An 18,560-nucleotide genomic window follows, 5' to 3' on the forward strand; every position below is an offset into this window, starting at 1 on the left:
ATCCCAGCCTCTGGGGTAAGACTCAGGCACTGACACTTTATTTATTTTTAGAGAGAGGGGGTGGGAGGGAGAAAGAGAGGGAGAGGAATATTGATGTTAAGGAGAAACATTGATTGGTTCCTGGGGACCGAACCTGCAACCTAGGCATGTGCCCTGGCCAGGAATCGAACCGGAGACCTTTTGCTTTGTGGGATGTCAACCAACAAATTGAGCCACACCAGCCAGGGAGCATTGACACTTTTGAAAGCTCCCTAGGTGATTCAATGTGCAGCCAGGGTTGAGAAGCACTGGACTAAAGGACATAGTAAAAAAAAACCAAAAACATGTATTCAGTAAAATTTTAGCTCACACCTGCATTGTGCAGCAGAAACACTAGTGATATGATGTAGTACTGTGGTTAGTTCCTATTTATCCAAGAATGGCTTCTCTGCTTTGAGGATAAATTATAGGCCAGTGTTAGGAATGTAAAGAATGTAGCTCACATTATTAAGCACCTACCAGAAACCAGGCATTTTTCCCTACACTATCTAATTCACACTGTACCCAGTGAAGTAGATGGTGTCATCCCCATATTAGTAGGTGAGGAATTGAGGCTCAGAGAGGCTAACTCACTTACATCAAGTCACTTAGCTAGTAAATTGGGCTCCAAAATCTGGGCCCGCGGCCACACTCCACAGGGCCGAGGACGGCATCTGTTTCTGCTTACAGACTCAAACTAAATGATTTGTTAGGTTCTCTATTGTTTTGTTTCTGTTCCTCCGTTAGCCTAGATAATGAGGGCTGACTATATGGCTTATTCTGGAAAAATGGTCTAGGTGTAAATTTATTGCTTCTGTTACAAAAAAAGAGAGCACATGTCCTAACGATTATTTCATATTTTTTCTCCTTTTAACTTGGCAGCAGGTTCTGAAGTAGCACTGTAACTGCTGCATGCGTTTAGCTGGCTCTTTCCCCCTAAAAGGTAAATACTAAGAACCAGGGTAAGTAACTAAATATTTACCTATACTCAAAAGGTAAACGTTTTTCTCCCAAGTGACTTTGAAGATAAGTAAGAAATGAAAATCTAAACAGATTATAAACAGAGCTGCTAATTATTTGACCTTGTCCCTTGTGCTTCCTATTCTGACAAGGCCTGTGCTTCCAAATAGGTAGAGACAATGCCCACAATTTGCAGTCCCTTCCAGCAGAGCCAGCTGTCACTAGGGCAAGGCAGACCTACCTCACAACCCCCTGGAACAGCCCGGACAGGCAGGGCTTCTGCTTCTCTAGCCAACTCCGTAGCATTCCTCAGACACTGGTCAGTGACTCACTGTCCGAACGTGCAGGACGCGCCAGGGCTTTTAAACAGCAAATTACTTACATTGAATGCTAACAGCAATTCCAAGAGAAAAAAAAAGTGCAACTATTTCTAGATTCATAGTTTTTCCCCACATATTTTAAAGTCTAGATTTGTAGAACTCAGGCTTTGTATAATTAGAAAGAGGTGGCCTGTTATGTACACGCAGTTTTCAACCTACTCAAGGAAGACAGTAATAAAAGGTCCCATTTACTGGATATTTTTGTGTGGTTCTGGGTCAGAAAAGTTATTTACATCTTTGAAATCCTAGTTAGGAAGTATTGTCCCCATTTTGCAAGAGAGAAATGTGTCTTAGAGAAGTTAGGTCGAATGTCTAAAGACACACAGCTACTAAGCGGTGGCACTGGAGCCGGATGGTACAGCCCGCTCAAACAAGACTGGGTGTTTCTAGAAGCCCACCCCGAAGGGCAGTGGTTTGTGATTTTTTTCATTCCGGACCTGTCTGAGAGCACGTGTCTGTTGGTCTCTCTCCCTCTAGGGTGAAGTGCTTCTTGGCTTTTGGCTCAGAAGGCCTAGCTGAAGCCCCACTCGACACTCCATCCCCACCTTTCACCCTGTGCGCCCTGCAGACACGTCCCATGGCCCCTGGTCATCTCACGAATGTGTGCCCACTGTTACCTCAGCACCTTCACCGTCTCCATCCACTGTGCCTGCTCACACTCCCACGTGTCCACCCGAATCCAGTTGGACATCTGCAGGGCCAGCCGGACCATGGCCACTCGGTGGTGGGCAGCTGCAAGGTCTTTCTTCTTGTAGTTGTCGTTGACAGGAGAGATGATACCCCCAATCACCTGGTACATTCCTAAGCAAAGGAGCACAGTGGTGTTGCACTTATAAACACTTGCCATCTGGCAACCTGAATTCAGGTAGATGCTAAAAACCTCCGTGTCTCATCCTGGCATTCTCTCCTGAGGGGCCAGCTCCCTTAGGCAAGGGGGACGGCCACCTCAGGGACCATGCTCTTCTCTTCCAGAATCTTCTCCAACCAGAGTAATACCTCCAGAGAGGAAGGTTGTGAGGGCGGAGCCAGATGAGGCTCCCAGATAGCCATGTGGACAGTTTGGGTCAGAGTATGAAGGAGGAACATCATGACTTCCCCGGCCTGGGACTTCACAAAGGTATCATCATTCTCTAATCAAGAATGGGACAATAGTTACATATAGTTTCTTAGCCCAAACAGGAAACTTTGTGGATCAAAGATGATGACGTGGGCACTTTAGGGGAACCAGGCAGGTGGGGGATGGGAAGTAGGTTGAATGCATGGGCCCCACACTGGCTTTGGGGGAGTGTGCTATAAGGGAATGGGAAGGCCTGGTGTGGAAAAGACGGGGGCTGGGCTGATTAGTGAGGCTGTATGGCTCAGGGTCTGGGAACGGGGAGTTTTAAGTTTAGAGCTACAGTGACACTGTAGGAGCTACAGAGAACCCGCACGGAACAGCTATGAATGGGCTCAAAGCCCTTGGGTAGAAGTTCATAGGACACCTTAGGGAAATTATCAAACCTTTGGGAAAAATAAAATACTTAGCCATTTGAACTTCAGTTATCTGTAAAATGCATTAAGACCTGCTTGGCAGGACCTTGTGGTAAGGATGAACTTAGATAAGGTTTATGTAGTGGGAAAATATTTTGATTTAGTAAATATGTATATATTTTAAAAACTGCATTAGGAAATACGACATGCAAACAAAGGAGCATAAGACACACACGATTCGACGCAGAGGTAGAAGGCACACCCTGCTCTAACCACCACCACGTGGGATAAGACACGCAACACTGCTGGCACACCGGAAGTCCCCATCACAGCCCCACTCTGGTCGGAGTTCATCACCATTCTTACTTTTATAGTATTAATTCTCTTGCTTTCCTTTATAGTGTTACTTTTATTACTACTGTATTATAATAAGTAAACTTCATGTACTTATGCAGCCTTAGAAAACATAGACTCATGTTGCCTTCTTCTGAGAGTTTCACAAATGGAACCATTCTGAATGTATTTTTCTGTTAAGCCTTTTTCACTTTATATGAGTGAAATTCATGTAGTACAACCAGTTTTATTGCTGCATAACATTCCACTGCCTGATCATATGACCAGATAACTGATCTATTTTACTGCTGATGGACTCAGCTGGCTTCTGGCTTTAGACAAACACAAACAAGGTTGTTATAAAATTCTTGCACAAGTCCCCCTGGGCACACAGGCCTGCATTCCTTAGGATACATACCTAAGAGTGGAACTGCTGAGTCATAGAGGAGGTATGTTTGCAGCTTTATTAGACAATACCGAGCAGTTCTGTGATGTGGTTGTAGCTGTTTATCCTCCAACCAGTGGTGTACAGGAGTTTCATTTGCCCCACACCATGTCATGTAGGGGTATTGTCAGAATTTTCCCATCTCACAGATGTGCAGTTATAGTTCACTGGTGTGAATGTTTGTTTTTGTTTTCCTGCTTACAAGTGAGACCTAGCCTTTGGTCATATATGTTATTAAGCACGCAAGCTTAGTTTTTCTGTGAAGTGCCTGTTTCAGTCTTTTGCCCCTATTTTGGGTTGTCTGCCTTTCAATCATTTATTTGTAGAGTTCTTAATATATTTCAAATATTAGCTTTTTGTTGGCTGGTTATATGTCATAAATATCTTCTCTTATTTCATGACTTATTTTTCTTCTTACAGAATCTTTTAGAAAACAAAGAGGTCTTAATTTTAATGTAGTTGGGGTATTAGTTTTTTCCTTTATGATGAGTACATTTTGTACAAAGACATTTTCCTATGTTATCTCATAAAAGGTTTATAGTTTTGTTTTTCACATTTGGAGCTTTGTGCATGACGTGAACACTGTTAAGTTACTTTCCATTTGTACAGTCGATTATTCCGGCAGCATTTATAAAACAGACCCCACCACCCCACTGTGCATCGCCATGTGGGATGACGCTGAGCGCCCGTCTGTGCGTGGGCCTGTCTCCCTGCTCTCTGTTCCGACCTGCTGCTCTGTGTGCCTGGCCCTGTGCACTGAAACACTGTTTTGCTTAATGTAGCTTTACTGTGTGTACATCCTGGTGCCTGATAAATAAATTCCCCCACCTTGTTCTTCAAGAGTGTCTTGGCAATTTTTGACTCTCCACGTTTTCCATATAAATTTTAGAAAGAGCTGTTCGAGTTCCACAAAATTAAATCCCCCACCCCAGCCAAAAAAACCTGTTGAAATACTGATAGGAATTGAATTGAATTCATAATTCAATTTAGGTGAACTGACATGTTTACACTATGGAGTCTCCCAATCCATGAGCATGGTACATCTTTCCATTTCTCTAGGTCTTAAATGTCTCTAAAGGTTTACGATTTTTCATATAGAGCACTTACACATCTTTGTAAGATTTATTTGTAGGTACTTAATTTTTTTGATGCCACTATAAATGTCATTTTTAAAAAATACGTTTTTTTCTGTTTGTTGCTGACATGTAGAAACACTCTTGACTTATTATCTTGTATCCAGTAACCTTGCTAAACTCTTACAGATTCTAATCATTCATCTGCAGTCTTTTGGATCTTCTATGTCCAAAATAATACCACCTGAAAATACAGAGCATTTTGCTGATTCATTTCCAATCTCTATACCTTTTACTCATTGTTGTTGTTACAGCATTTAAGACTGGGAGTATAATTCTGAACAAAGATGGCATTAGAAGTTATCCTTGTATTATTCCCACTATCTTCTTTCTTTTAAAAACATTTTTTTTATATTATTGGGTTGGTATTGGTTAATAAAATTATATAGGCCTAAGTGTACAATTCTATAATATATCATCTGTACACTGTATTGTGTGTTCACCACCCAAAGTCAAGTCTCCTTCCATCACCATTTATCTCCCCTTTACCCTCTCTGCCTCCCCCCACCCTCTTTTCCCTGTGGTAATCACCATACTATTGTCTGTGTCTATGATGGTTTTTATTTTTGCTTAATCCCTTCAACTTTTACACTCAGCCCCCCCACCAACCCTCCTCTCTGGCAGCTGTTAGTCTGTTCTCTGTGTCTATAAGTCTGTTTCTATTTTGTTTATTTTGTTCATTGGATTCCACATATAAGTGAAATCACATGATATTTGTCTTTCTTTGACTGGCTTATTTCACTTAGCACAATACTCCCCAGGTCCATCCATTCTGTCACAAAAGGTTAGATTTCCTTCTTTTTTACAGTCAAGTAGTATTCCATTGTGTAAAGGGACCACAGCCTTTTTATCCATTCATTTACTGATGGGCACTTGGGCTGCTTCCAAATCTTGGTATAAATAATGCTGCAAAGGACATAGGGGTACTGCACATATTCTTGCGAATTAGTGTTTCAGGTTACTTTGGATACATTCCTTGCTCGATCTTCGAGAGGTTTGCATTTTATTAGTCTTTTCAAAGAACCAACTTTTGGCTTTATTGATCTCTACTGAGTATTTGTTTTCCATTTCATCTATTTCTGCTTATTTTTAATGAGTTCTATTCTCTTACTCTCTTGGTGTTAATTTGCTATTCTTTTTCTAACTTCTTGTGATGAATGTTCAGCTAACTAATCTGTGATTTTTCTTATTTTCTAATATACACAGTTCAGGCTATAAAGTTTCTCTGTAAGCATGTCTTTACTTGCATACCACACATTTTGATATGTAGTTTTTGTAATCATTACATTCAAAATAGTTTTTAATTTCCATTATTATGTCTTTTGATCCATGAGTTATTTCAAAGCATTTTTAAATTATCAGACACAATGAGATTTTTGGTTATCTTTTTGTTATTGGTTTCTACCTTGGCTGCACTATACTCAGAGAACATACTCTATATTGATTTTAATTACTTTAAATATGTGATGCTTGCTTCATGTCCCAGAATATGACAAGCTGGATGTGGTAAATGATCCATGTTTGCTGAAAAAGAATGTGTAGTCTAATTTTTGGGTACAATGTTCTGTCCATTCAGTCAAGATGGCTAATTGCTTTGTTTAAATCTACATTTTTACTGATTTTTTGGTATGCTTGTTGTATTAGTTACTGACAGAGGCACGTTAAAATCTCCCACTATGATTATGGAGTTTTCTAGTTTTCCTGTTAAAAAGTTCTTTCAACTTTTGTTTCATATATTTTAAGGATATGTTATTGCCTATATATTTATTATTCTTACACATCTTTCTCTGAATCAAGCATCTTTAACAATGTTTCTTGACTTAAAGTCTGTATGTCTGATATTAATGTATCCTCAATAGCTTTATTTTGATTAGTATATGTGTGGCATATTTTACTAAACTTTCTCTTTGAACTTTTCTATACTTGTTTTAAATATGGCTTTTTAAAATATATTTTATTGATTATGCTATTACAGTTGTCCCATTTCCCCCCTTCACTCCCCTCTACCCTGTACACCCTCTCCCACCCACATCCCCCCCTTTAGTTCGTGTCCATGTGTCATACTTATAAGTTCTTTAGCTTCTACATTTCCCATACTATTCTTACCCTCCCCCTATCTATTTTCAACCTACATTCTATGCTACTTATTCTCTGTACCTTTTCCCCGTCTCTCCTCCTCCCACTCCCCTGTTGCTAACCTTCCATGTGATCTCCCTTTCTGTGGTTCTGTTCCTGTTCTAGTTGTTTGCTTAGTTTCTTTTAGTTTTGCTTTAGGTGTGGTTGTTAATAATTGCGAGTTTGCTGTCCTTTTACTATACATGCTTTTTTTTTTATCTTCTTTTCTTAGATAAGTCCCTTTAACATTTCATAAAATAAGGGCTTGGTGATGATGAACTCCTTTAACTTGACCTTATCTGAAAAGCACTTTATCTGCCCTTCCATTCTAAATGAAAGCTTTGCTGGATAGAGCAATCTGGGATGTAGGTCCTTGCCTTTCATGACTTGGAATACTTCTTTCCAGCTCCTTCTTGTCTGTAAGGTCTCTTTTGAGAAACCAGCTGACAGTCTGATGGGAACTCCTTTGTAAGTTACTGTCCCCTTATCTCTTGCTGCTTCTAGGATTCTCTCCTTCATTTTTACCTTGGCTAATGTAATTATGATGTGCCTTGGTGTGTTTCTTCTTGGGTCCAGCTTCTTTGGGACTCTCTGAGCTTCCTGGACTTCCTGGAAGTCTATTTCCTTTGCCAGAATGGGGAAGTTCTCCTTTATTATTTGTTCAAATATGTTTTCAATCTGTTGCTCTTCCTCTTTCCCCTTCTGGTGCCCCTATAATTCAGATGTTGGAATGTTTAAAGATGTCCTGGAGGTTCCTAAGCTTCTCCTCATTTTTTTGAATTCTTATTTCTCCATTTTCTCCTGTTTGGTTGTTTCTTTTTTCCTTCTGGTCCACTCTATTATTTTGAATGCCAGTTTCCTTCCCATCACTGTTGGTTCCTTGTGCATTTTCCTTCATTTCTTTTATTGTAACCTGCATTTGTTCATCTAATTTGCGACCAAAATCAACCAATTCTGTGAGCTTCCTGATCACCAGTGTTTTGAACTGTGCATCTGATTGGTTGGCTATCTCTCGGTCGCTTAAAAGGATGAGTTCTGAGGCATTGATTTGTTCTTCTGTTTGAGCCATCTCTCTCTCTCTCTCTTATTTTTTGGTCTGGTCGCTCTGTTATGGTGAGGGGCAGAGCCTTAGGTGTTCACCAGGGCTGGGCACCCCAGTCACTAGACTGTGATGTTGTATGTGTAGGTGGGGTCGAGAGGGAAAAATGGCGGTAGTTCCAATCTCCGTGGGACCTCAGTCCCTTCTCTGGAATCCTGGGTTGCGAGCTCTGCCATGCTCCACAATTGCTGCCTCACTGGGTCTGCCAGCTGCCCGCTGTGTACTCAGGGTCCACCCGCTGTGATCTTGTGCACCCCAGATGCCTTATGCGCCCAACTCCCTCTGCTTTCCGTGCAGCGACCCGCGCCTGGCTGCTTGTCTCTGCCCCTCCTACTGGTCTGGATGAACGGGTCTATTTCAACTTCTTGGCTGTCTGACTTTCATTCAGATAAATTTTCTGTCAGTTCTGGATGTTATTCTGTCTCTAAATTGTTGTTGTTGTTCCAATCTTGGTTGTGCGTGGAGGTACATTGCGTCCACCTATGCCTCTATCTTGGCCGGAAGTCCTAAATACAACTTTTATAAATGGCTGAATGAAATTTTGGGGGTTCAAGTTTGACAATTACTGATTTTTAACAGGGACATTAAGTTTACTTACATTTAATGTGAATGTTAACATATTTAAGTTTCAAACTACCAATTCTGTGCTTTGTTTTTGTCACAAATGTTATGTTTTTTTCTCTTTTTCTGCCTATCTTTGGACTTTATTTCATTTTTTTCTCTTGTACTGAAACTCACATATGCATTCTTATATTCAAAGTAAATTAAGACCTTCACCCTCTTCCTCAACAACACAAGGATTTCAGGATTCTGTAACTCTATTACCACGGCCTTACATGTTATTATTGTAGATATTTTAAGTCTATTTATTCTCCAGACCTTATTATACTATATAATTCTGTTTTATACACCAATCACATTTAAACTCACCCATGGAACATTCTCCAGGATGGATCACATAATATGCCATAAAACAGGATTCAATAAATTCAAGCAGACTGAAATCATGTCAAGCATCTTTTCCAACCACAATGGCATATTAGAAGTCCACTATATGAAGAAAACTAGAAACAGCACGACTTTGTGGAGAGTAAACAACACGCTACTAAACAACCAATGGGTCAAAGAAGAAATAAAACAGGAACCAAAAATAATTTTGAAAGCAATGAAAATGAAAACACGACTTTTCAAAATTAATGAGATGTAAAAGCAGTCCTAAGAGAGAAGTTTCTAGTTATCTAGGCCTACCTTCAGAAACAAGAAAATTCCCAAGTAAATAATCTCACTCTACACCTAAGGGAGCTAGAAAAAGAACAAATGAAACCTGAAATAAACAGAAGGAAGGAAACAGTCAAGATCAGCATAGACATAAATATTACAGAAAATTTAAAAAACAATAGAAAAGAGCAGTGAAATGAAGAAAGCTGGTCTCTGAAAAGATAAATCAAATTCACAAAAATAAAATTCACCCATCTATTTGCTATTTTCTTTGTACTCCATTTCTTTTTGCATATCAGACCTTCTATCTGGGAACGACTTTTCTTCGGACAGAATATATCTTGTAGAATATCCTTAAGATAGTGACTTCATTCTTGATTGAACTTTTGAGTCTTCTGATTTATGAATACGTAAATCCTTCATTTTTGTCTAGATCTTTGGGTTCTTTCACAACATCGTGTAATTTTAGGACATAAATTCTGTATGTGTTTTGTTGATTTATACCTAAGTATTTCATTTTGTTGAGCTCAACTGTAAAAGGTACTGCTGTAGTTTTGGCTTTCACAAGTTTGTTATTAGTACACAGAAATGGAATTGATTTCTGCTTGATTTTTATCTTGCTAACCAAACTCATTTATTCTAGGAGTTTTTAAAAATGGATTCCTTGTGATTGTCTACACAGGCAATCATGTCACATGCAAATGGAGAAAGTTTTCTTTCTTACTTTACAAAATAGGCCTTTTATTTCTTGATTTGAGACCTTTCCTTTTTTTTTTTTAAATATAAGTCTTGGTGTTATAAATTTCCTTCTTAGTACAGACTTAGCTGCATCAACACATTTTGATATGTTGTATTTTCATTTTCATTCACTTCTATCTATGTCTTTTTAAAAACTTCCTTTGAGAATTTCTCTTTGACACATGGATTATTTAGAATTGTATTGTTTGATTTTAAAGTGTTTTAATATTTTCCTGGTGTCTTTTTCTAATTGATTTTAGTTGATTCCATTATGGTCAGAGACTATGGTATGATTTCAATTCTTTTAAACTTGATGAAGTTTGTTTAATGGCTCAGAATGTGGCCTATCTTAATGAATATTCCATAGGTCACAGGTGGCAAACACAAAGCCCAAGGGCCGAATCCAGCCCTTCACCTTGTTTTGCTCGGCCTGGCACCTTATTTCTACCGGTGGCAGCACCAAACTCTGGCTTAACAGTTAAAGAGTAGTTACATTTATACAGTCCTAAAATTACATTTGACCCCTTGAAGGCAATACCAGGCTGATATGGCTTCTGGTGAAAATGAGTTTGACACCCCTGTCACAGGTGCTTAAAAAAGGTGTGTCCAGCTGTTGTTGGCTGGAGAGTTCTATACAAGTCAATGAGATCACACTAGTCGATTGTTGTTGTTCAGTTCTACATCCTTGCTGATTTTCTGTGGAGCATTTCGGTCAGTTACAGAGGCTGAAGTGTTGAAGTCCCCACCTCTAATTGTAAATTTGTCTATTTTGCTTTTCTGCTTTATGTATTTTGAAACTCTGGGTTTTGTTTGTTTGTTTGTTTGTTTGTTTTGCATGCCCACATTTAGAATTGTTATGTGTGCTATTGGACTCTCATTGAGCTTTTGTTTACTTTAGTCATCACTTCTAGAAGTTCTGATTGGTTCTTCATCAAATCTAGTGAATCACTTTTTAGTTTTTCTTTAAATAAAAGCATAACTTTAAAAACCTGTATCTGACAGTGCCAATTTCAAAGTCTGTACAGGTTATTTTTGTTGACTGTTGTTTCTGCTCATTCTTATTTATATTGTTTTGTGGGGGTTTTTTGTGCTTATTTTTGATTGCTTGCTGTTGAATGTCCCTGACTAGTTATTTGTGGAGGCTCCCTCTGGCCTAAGATAGACATGTCCTCCCCCAGAATGGCTTTATATTTGCTTTTGCCAGGCACCTGGAGTTATTAAAAGTCATGCATGATCTTAAATCAAGCTCTTGGTTTGAGCTTATTTGGCCAATTCAGGCAAAGGGTTACAAATCTGAGAAAAGGCTGATGTGTGCCCATTTTTCTTCTCCTCCTACTTGCCTTAGCACCAAGGTACTGATGCTTTTCTGAAGTCCTCTAGGGTTGGGTTAGGGGAGTTAAGATCCAGTTCACCCTGGCCCTGAGGATATAGTTCTATGGGGGTTCAGCTTAATGTGTGAGAAGTCACCCATAATGTTCCCCAGCTTGTGGGGGTTCCAGCCCTTGAACTCTCCCTCTTGGCTTCAATGGCCACTGATTCAATGGTTGAGTGAGCAGTAGTGGCAAGTGCTTGTGGGACATCAGTGGTTCTGGTAGTCTAGTAACCTACTGGCCTCATGGTTACTGGAGTTTATCTCAGCTAGTCTGAGACATCCCCACTTTTCAGCTTTGAAAGTGAGGTTTGAAAAATGTTCTCTCCAGTATTTATCATTGTTTTAGTAGGAGAGTTGGTCCAAAGACTGCAGCCTGCCTCACTACCTGCCCCCCGCCCCCTGGAAGCTGGAAATTCTTTGAGGCATTATTCCAGCCCTGGTGACCTGGCTGCCCTGGGCCCTCCTGCATGGAGGCTGCAGCATGCACTGCTCCAAGGGATGGCAGAACCAGCTGAGAATAAAGAGAGGGCATTCAGCTTTTAACTTCCAGCACTGGCTGCTAAAACTCATTTCAGAGCAACATTTGTGAAGGTTAAAGTTTTCATTTGTAAGAGTCAGGCTTTGGTGAGAGAGATTTATTTAAGTTCCAAAAGTTACCCCTTAAAAAAATCAGGAATGAGAGCCCAGGGAGTGAGAGCACACAGTTGGACTATAGCCCACGGAGTCGTAAGAAGGAGAGAAAAGCAAAGTGGAGAGGAAAGGCCTTTCTGGGATGAGGGGGGAGGAACGAGCAGCAGGCATAGAGAAGAATGCGATGGAAAAGGTTTGTGGTGACAGAGTTCAGACACGAGTTGAGGCCTGCTCCCTGCACCCTCTTACCTTTCGGAGACAAAACCTTGTGTGTTGGGCAGAGGAGGGCATAGTTATGAGGCCCGGTTAGGTTTGGAAACTGCACAGCTGGTAGGCTTGTATTTTGCTTCCCACTTGGAATTCTGGGAGGAGACCATCTCGCACTGCCCTGTGTCTGTACAGAATTGCCTCAACACAGTGGCAATGGTGGTGTGGCGTGAATAAGGAGAAAGGGCTTCAGAAAACACCCTCTCCCTGCCTTCCAAGTCCCTTTTAGCTTCAGCAGGGCATGGCAGAGATTCATAAAAGTTGCTGAGGCTCCTTGAGAGGGGTAGTGATGGAGGTAAAGAATAGGGCTATTTGGGGGAAGACAGGGTTTAGGGTGAGTAGCCCAAAGGCAGGAATCGTGGTGTTGGCAGTACCAGAGAGAGCTCAGGTGTGGGCCTGAAGTCAGTGGTAGTGTCGGAGCCAGGAGGTGCTGAAGAGGCTTCAGTGGTGGATGCAGAGAGGATAGAGGCCAGTACCAGGGTTGCAGGCAGACTCCTTGGCTAGAAGGTATTCAGGGCCAGAAGCCCCTTTTCAGATGCCAGGATAATACGCCACCTAGGATGCTAACTGAACCTTGGGGACACGGGCAGTAAAAGATTAACCTGATTAAATGTTGACCCATAAGAGAGTAAGCTTAAAATCAGAAGATAGTTACCTTGAAGTGGCAATTTTTTTTTTTTTTTTTACCATTCATGAAAATGGTGGCTCGAGAGCAAGTTGAGTGTTATTAGAAAGCAAAGTAAGTTATATTTCTACACATCTGAGTCCCGTGTTATGCATGGGACGTATTAGTTCTCTTTTGGGCAATTCATACACATTGCCTGTTTTACTGAAGAAAACTGGGTGTGGGGCACCAGGATCCCCTCCAGGCTGTTCTGCTCAGCTGCTTGGATACTCAGGTGTCACCTGCGATGGTGTGGCTCATCTTGACATGGCAGGTTGTACACTGAGAAATCACTGCTTTGTTACAGCACCCAGGAGAGAAGAGCCAGTAAAAGCAACAATTTGGCTAAAACTCCTTGCCCTTCAAATGGCCATGAGTTCAAGCCTTTTCCCTTTCTCACAACCCCATAACCCCAGTGTTGCCTCTTACGTGACCCCCCCCCCCACCCTCCCAGATGCTAGATGCAGGTACTCCTCCAGTGACCTTGTTGCTACCCAGACACACCTCCATTACAGCGCGTGTGTGATAATGATCTGTTTGCTTTTGTCTCTCTCCGAGGACCTGGACCCATCTTCATTCTGGTAACATCCCAGAACACTGCTTAGCATGAAGTTATATTGTCCTTACTTTGAGGTTGCCATAGTAATACATGGCTGTGAGTTTAACATGGTGTATAGAACTCCTTGTTTATCTCCAGCCCTGTGGAAAATCTAATAAAATAGCAACAAAGGAATAAAAGAAGTACGAAATCAAAAGGGGAAAGACAGTGAGAAAGAACACAGCAATAGAGGGGAAAGGTGAACAAAACTCTGGAAGCTAAAGAGCTGATGAATAATGGCAACAGAGCAAGCTGAGTCTGTGGGCAGGGAAGGTGGTAAGAGGCAAGGCGCTGTGCACGGCAGATGCCCAGAAAGGCTCAGGAACTGAAAAGCCAGCAGCCTCTCTAGGTGAGGGTGCCAGAGGCCAGAACACAGGAAGACTAGTTGAGGGTTTGTCTTAAGGAGCCCTTAGATCCAATCACCTTCCTTATTCTCCCTTTCTGGCAGAAACCAGGTATCTGCTTTCTGCCGAGGTTGGACCCTCAGATACAGGTACAGCCGAGAGGAGGGGGAAGTACCATCCTTAAGACAGGATGATTGAATATGACTCCTAGCATACCAGACTGGACATGTCTCTCTGGGAAACAGGCGCACCCAGGAGAAGACAGCTACAGATACTCACATTCGGGGTTCTTGGGCTTAGGACCTGATCACCCAGCCACGAGGCCCGCCAGCTCTACCCATATACTCACAGCTTCCAGCCAGCATTTAGGGCCTGATCTGAAAACAGGAGTGGGGAGCCTCAGAAAGGACATTTTAGAGAGGTGCTGACCGTGCACGATGGAGACCAAACCCACCAGCAGGAGAGAAGGAACCTGGAGGCCGCAGAGGCAATGCAGAGAGCAAAAGGAAACTTCAAAAATCTCCACACAATGTTGTCAGAAAGGTAAGAAGAGGACATCTCCGTCCATGAAACAAGGATGGGATGCTGTAGGAAGAAATAATCAGAAAACAAGAAGAAGCTCTTAGAAATTGAAAAAGTATTCACTCGTTCAATAATATGCACCAACTGTCTACAGTAAGCCAGGGACTGTGCTGGGACACTGGGAGTAAACTGGGCCAGCTCACATCCCTGTGGAACTCATATTCTGGTGGGTGACAAAAGCAATAACATCAATTAGCAGAAGAAATGAAAGATAAGCTGGAAGAAATATCTTCCAGGAAGAAGATAAAATTGGAGGATTGACCCAGGGGGTCCAATATATAATGAACAGAAATTCTTGAAAGAGAACAGAGGGCAGAAAACATCAAGGAAATAACATAAATATTTTCCCAGACCAGAAGGACACACATGTTTAGAATTGAAGGCCCTCTGAGTGCTTATCACTCTGAATAAAACAAGGCTCACACGCTGGCAAACCATTATAAAACTTCAGACCACCAGGTTTAATGAGAAGATTCCAAAAGTTTCCAGAGTGAAAACTGGAGGTCGAATACACAGGACTGGGAAGCAGGCTATCACGAATATCTCAACATCAATTCTGGGATCCAGAAAACAGTGAAGCAAAGCCTTTGAAACATTAAAGGAAAATTATTTCCAACCTAGAATTCTCTATTTGGCTGAACAACCAGTCAGGGGTCGGCAAACTCTTTCTCTTAAGTAACAGACAGTAAATAGTTTAGGCTTTATGGACCATATAGAACTATATAAATATATATACAAATAAATATATATATACATACACATATATATAGTCTTTGTTACATATTCCTTTTTAATTTTAAACACTTAAAATATTTTTTAAAAAGCCATTATTAGCTCACAGAAAGAATAAAAACAGACTACGGGCCAGATTTGGCACATGGGCTAGTTTACTCACCTTGGAATTGGACTGTGGAATAAAGTTGGAGTGTTCATATATGCAAAGTCTTAGAAAATTTATCTCCCATAGACCCTTTCTCAGAAAGATGTTAGAGAATATACTTCACCAGAACAAGAGAGTTAAACAAAAAAAAAAAAAGAGAGAGAGAGAAGGCATGGGATCCGAGAAACAAGAGTTGCACATCAGGAGGCAGGCGAAGGGAGTCCCAGGAAATCACTGGGGGGATCCCGGGTGGCAGGGGTGAAGCAGGACTCCAGGAAGGACACGAACAGAAACAAATGGAACCAACAGATTACCTGATGTGTCTGTTTGTATTAAGAAGAGCTTTAGAGATTTGCTGGAAATTTTGGGACTGATTAGTGAGTGATAGGAACCTAAGAAAATAAATGAAGTGATTATTAACTCTAGAAAAAATCAAAGTTTACACGAGAGGCAATGGAATCATAGTGTATTACATGGTTCAGTTAATGCCATTTACAAAGACATAAATGTAAACGACAAATGTTCATTTAACCCCAAGTTGTGAGCTACTCAGTTTGGGAGCACGTGGTGGAGGTGCAGTGTGAGGGCGGAGGTGCGAGGGAGCTAAATCTTCATTTTTCATAATTGGAAGCCAACAATATCTAAATTTAAAAAATTAAAAAATATACATATACTATTGTATATGTATATTATTCATAAACAGGGAGTCAAATGCTAGAGAAAACAGTTCAAAAATTCAAAAGTGGCCGCTCACGGACCCAGAGAAAAGGACGGGGAGGGACGGAACAAAGCTCCTGAGAGCCTTACAGCAGCGTCCGGAACCCTGAGAAGTATAAAGAATCGACAAGTAACAAAATATCCTCGGCTTTAATACTGTTGCTATTTTGGTTAATTTTCTTTGGTTTGTTTCATCTACATGTTTTTCTTCATATGAGATATTCAATTTTGTATTTGCCTTATTTAGATCATATTGCAATAGTTCTTCTTGACCACTGGTACTCTTGAAATCACCATTTGTAATGGCTGCATAATAATGGAGATTAAAAAAGTAAAAACAAAATTTTTGTGTGTGCTAGAATCAATAGATGGTGATTGTCTTAGTTGATCTTGGTGGCAAATAATGGATACTTTTTAAAGATAAATTATTAGAAAGGAAAATTACTGGTTTGAACATTTGGGGGGCTCTGGCCTATCTTTCTGGACTGCTTGCCAGGAAGTCAGAACAGGAGACAGCCCCCCCCGCAGGGTCTGAGAGAGGCAGCCCATCTCACCCCATGATTGGCCAATACTGAGGCTACTCATTTAAAAGCATCTTTGCCCATTTGTAGGAGTTTTTTTTAATGGTTTAAATTTGCATTTAAAATTACTTATGTGACTTTTATTACTTCTTAGACATTTACATTTCTCCTTTTGTGAACTGCCTGTTCCTATTCATTGCCTATTTGTCTATTGATGGGTATGAACTCCTTTTCACAAGAGTGTGCATGTTGAACATTTTCCTGTTGGGCCTGTTGTAACCATATAGAGGACTGACTCCAAATCTTGGACCTTTGTATCAACTCCTGTCTGCTAGGAATTATGTCACAATCTCAATCACTTAAGACTTCCCATCCATGTAAAGTAAAGCCTCAAGACTTCTCAGCGACACTTTCTTCTGTCATTTCTGATTGTTATTATCCCTCTGCTCTATTTTCTTGCATCAGTTCTCTGCCTCCTCTCATAATTTTTGTGTCCTTATTTTTTGGAGGGTTCCGGAAGAATTCCTTATGGCCCTCTGCGGCCCTGTCTCCACCGATCATTAACTGGCAATGGTGGTTTTTGTTGGGAAAGCCCTTCGCTGTCCTCAGACTGCCCCTATTTCATGACAGGCTGCTCTGCTGCTAGTGCTGCCTTCTCCTCTGGAATCTCATGGAGAACCGGACATTTAAAAATTTTAGCTTTTATGTGGAGGGCCACTTGGCCTGAATCTGCAGGCTGGGACATTCTTAGTAAGTTCAATTCCTTCCTATACAACCTGTGACCTTTCTCTGACTCCAGAAAGGTCTGCATGTCCAGTAGGAGCTGCTGGGTGGCCCTGTCTGAGCTCGTGTAGGTCCCTGATTATTTTGTTCACAGCAAAAGGATAAAGGCAATATTTAGGTTTGTTGTAATTTTTCTTAGCATCTTAGAAATACACTTGCTTGTATAGTTTAAGGAGGGAGCTGCCAGTCAAAGGGAACAGCCATTGACAAGGAATTCTCTACTTCTAAGCTTCATCTTTACTATTATACTGTCTGGAATATATAAGGTAGGAAATCAAATAGATTCTTTTCCTAAAATACTTAAGTGACTCTCCCATTTTCTTTAATTAAATAATCTGCCCCCACTGACTTTTTGTTTTTCCCTTACCATATACTCTTTTCATATAGATTTTCTGTTTCATTGTAGTTTCCAGAGTCAGTGTCACATTCATTTAGCCACTTAACAAACAAACTACACTTTAATGTCTGAGAGAACTTTCAGAGAACCTGTTTAGTCCTCCAGGAGGATGCTGGGACACTTTCTCAAGTTAAATAAAGAGTAATAGCCAGGGGTATTTCCACTGGAAAGCCAATCAATAAATGACTGTGCCAGAGAGGAGCCGGCTGTGTTTCCACTCGGTCCGGCCTCCAGGCAGACAGGCAGAGCTGCCGCCCTCTGTGCCCTCCGAGCTGCTGGTGCAGGGGACTCCTGGGGACCTACGTTCTTGGCTGTTATGTGCTTGGGAATGGATCCTTTTTCTCATATTTTATTGTATCTGCATATTTTTTCATCATATTGTATTACAACTGTTATACATAAAACTCTACCTTTTTAAAAATTAAACTATAGTTGACATACAGTATTAAATTAGTCTCAGGTGTACAACATAAGTGATTCAACATTTATATTCCTTATGATGTGATCACTCTGTACTTTGGTTTGTTTAGTTTGAATCTGGGCTACCTTACTGAACTGATTAGTTCTAATACTTTTTCAAATGCTTCTCTTGGATTAGTTTTTAGGGCTACAGTAATAGCACCTGCAAATAATAAAGACTGAGTCTCCTTTCTATAACTGTGTTTCTTATTTTTGAGTGATGCCATTGGAAAATAACAGAGGTGAGTAGGCATTCTTTTCTATTTCCTTGCTTCTGTGGGAATGCTTGCTTCCTAAGTGTTAAGCCATTATTTATCATGCCAGATAAGTATCCTTATAGTTCTAATTTACTAAGAGCTTAAAAAAAGCTCAGTAGGTGCTGAATTTCATTAAATGACATTTAAGTGTGTATTGAGATGATGAGTTACATTTCATAA

General features: G+C 40.7%; 1 protein-coding gene across 2 annotated transcripts in view; it reads right to left on the reverse strand.

Annotated features, from left to right (window-relative positions):
- NMNAT3 (nicotinamide nucleotide adenylyltransferase 3) overlaps window positions 1-18,560 on the reverse strand; it is a 97,628-nt gene that overhangs the window by 12,740 nt on the left and 66,328 nt on the right. For both annotated transcript variants that reach the window (XM_045856967.1, XM_045856966.1), the window contains exon 3: window positions 1,976-2,159. In XM_045856967.1, the coding sequence (XP_045712923.1) occupies window positions 1,976-2,159 (184 nt within the window). The remainder of the gene's footprint in view (window positions 1-1,975; window positions 2,160-18,560) is intronic.

Source organism: Phyllostomus hastatus, unplaced genomic scaffold, assembly GCF_019186645.2.
Source record: "Phyllostomus hastatus isolate PE091 unplaced genomic scaffold, TTU_PhHast_1.1 phas_scaffold_129, whole genome shotgun sequence".
NCBI classification, from domain to species: domain Eukaryota; kingdom Metazoa; phylum Chordata; class Mammalia; order Chiroptera; family Phyllostomidae; genus Phyllostomus; species Phyllostomus hastatus.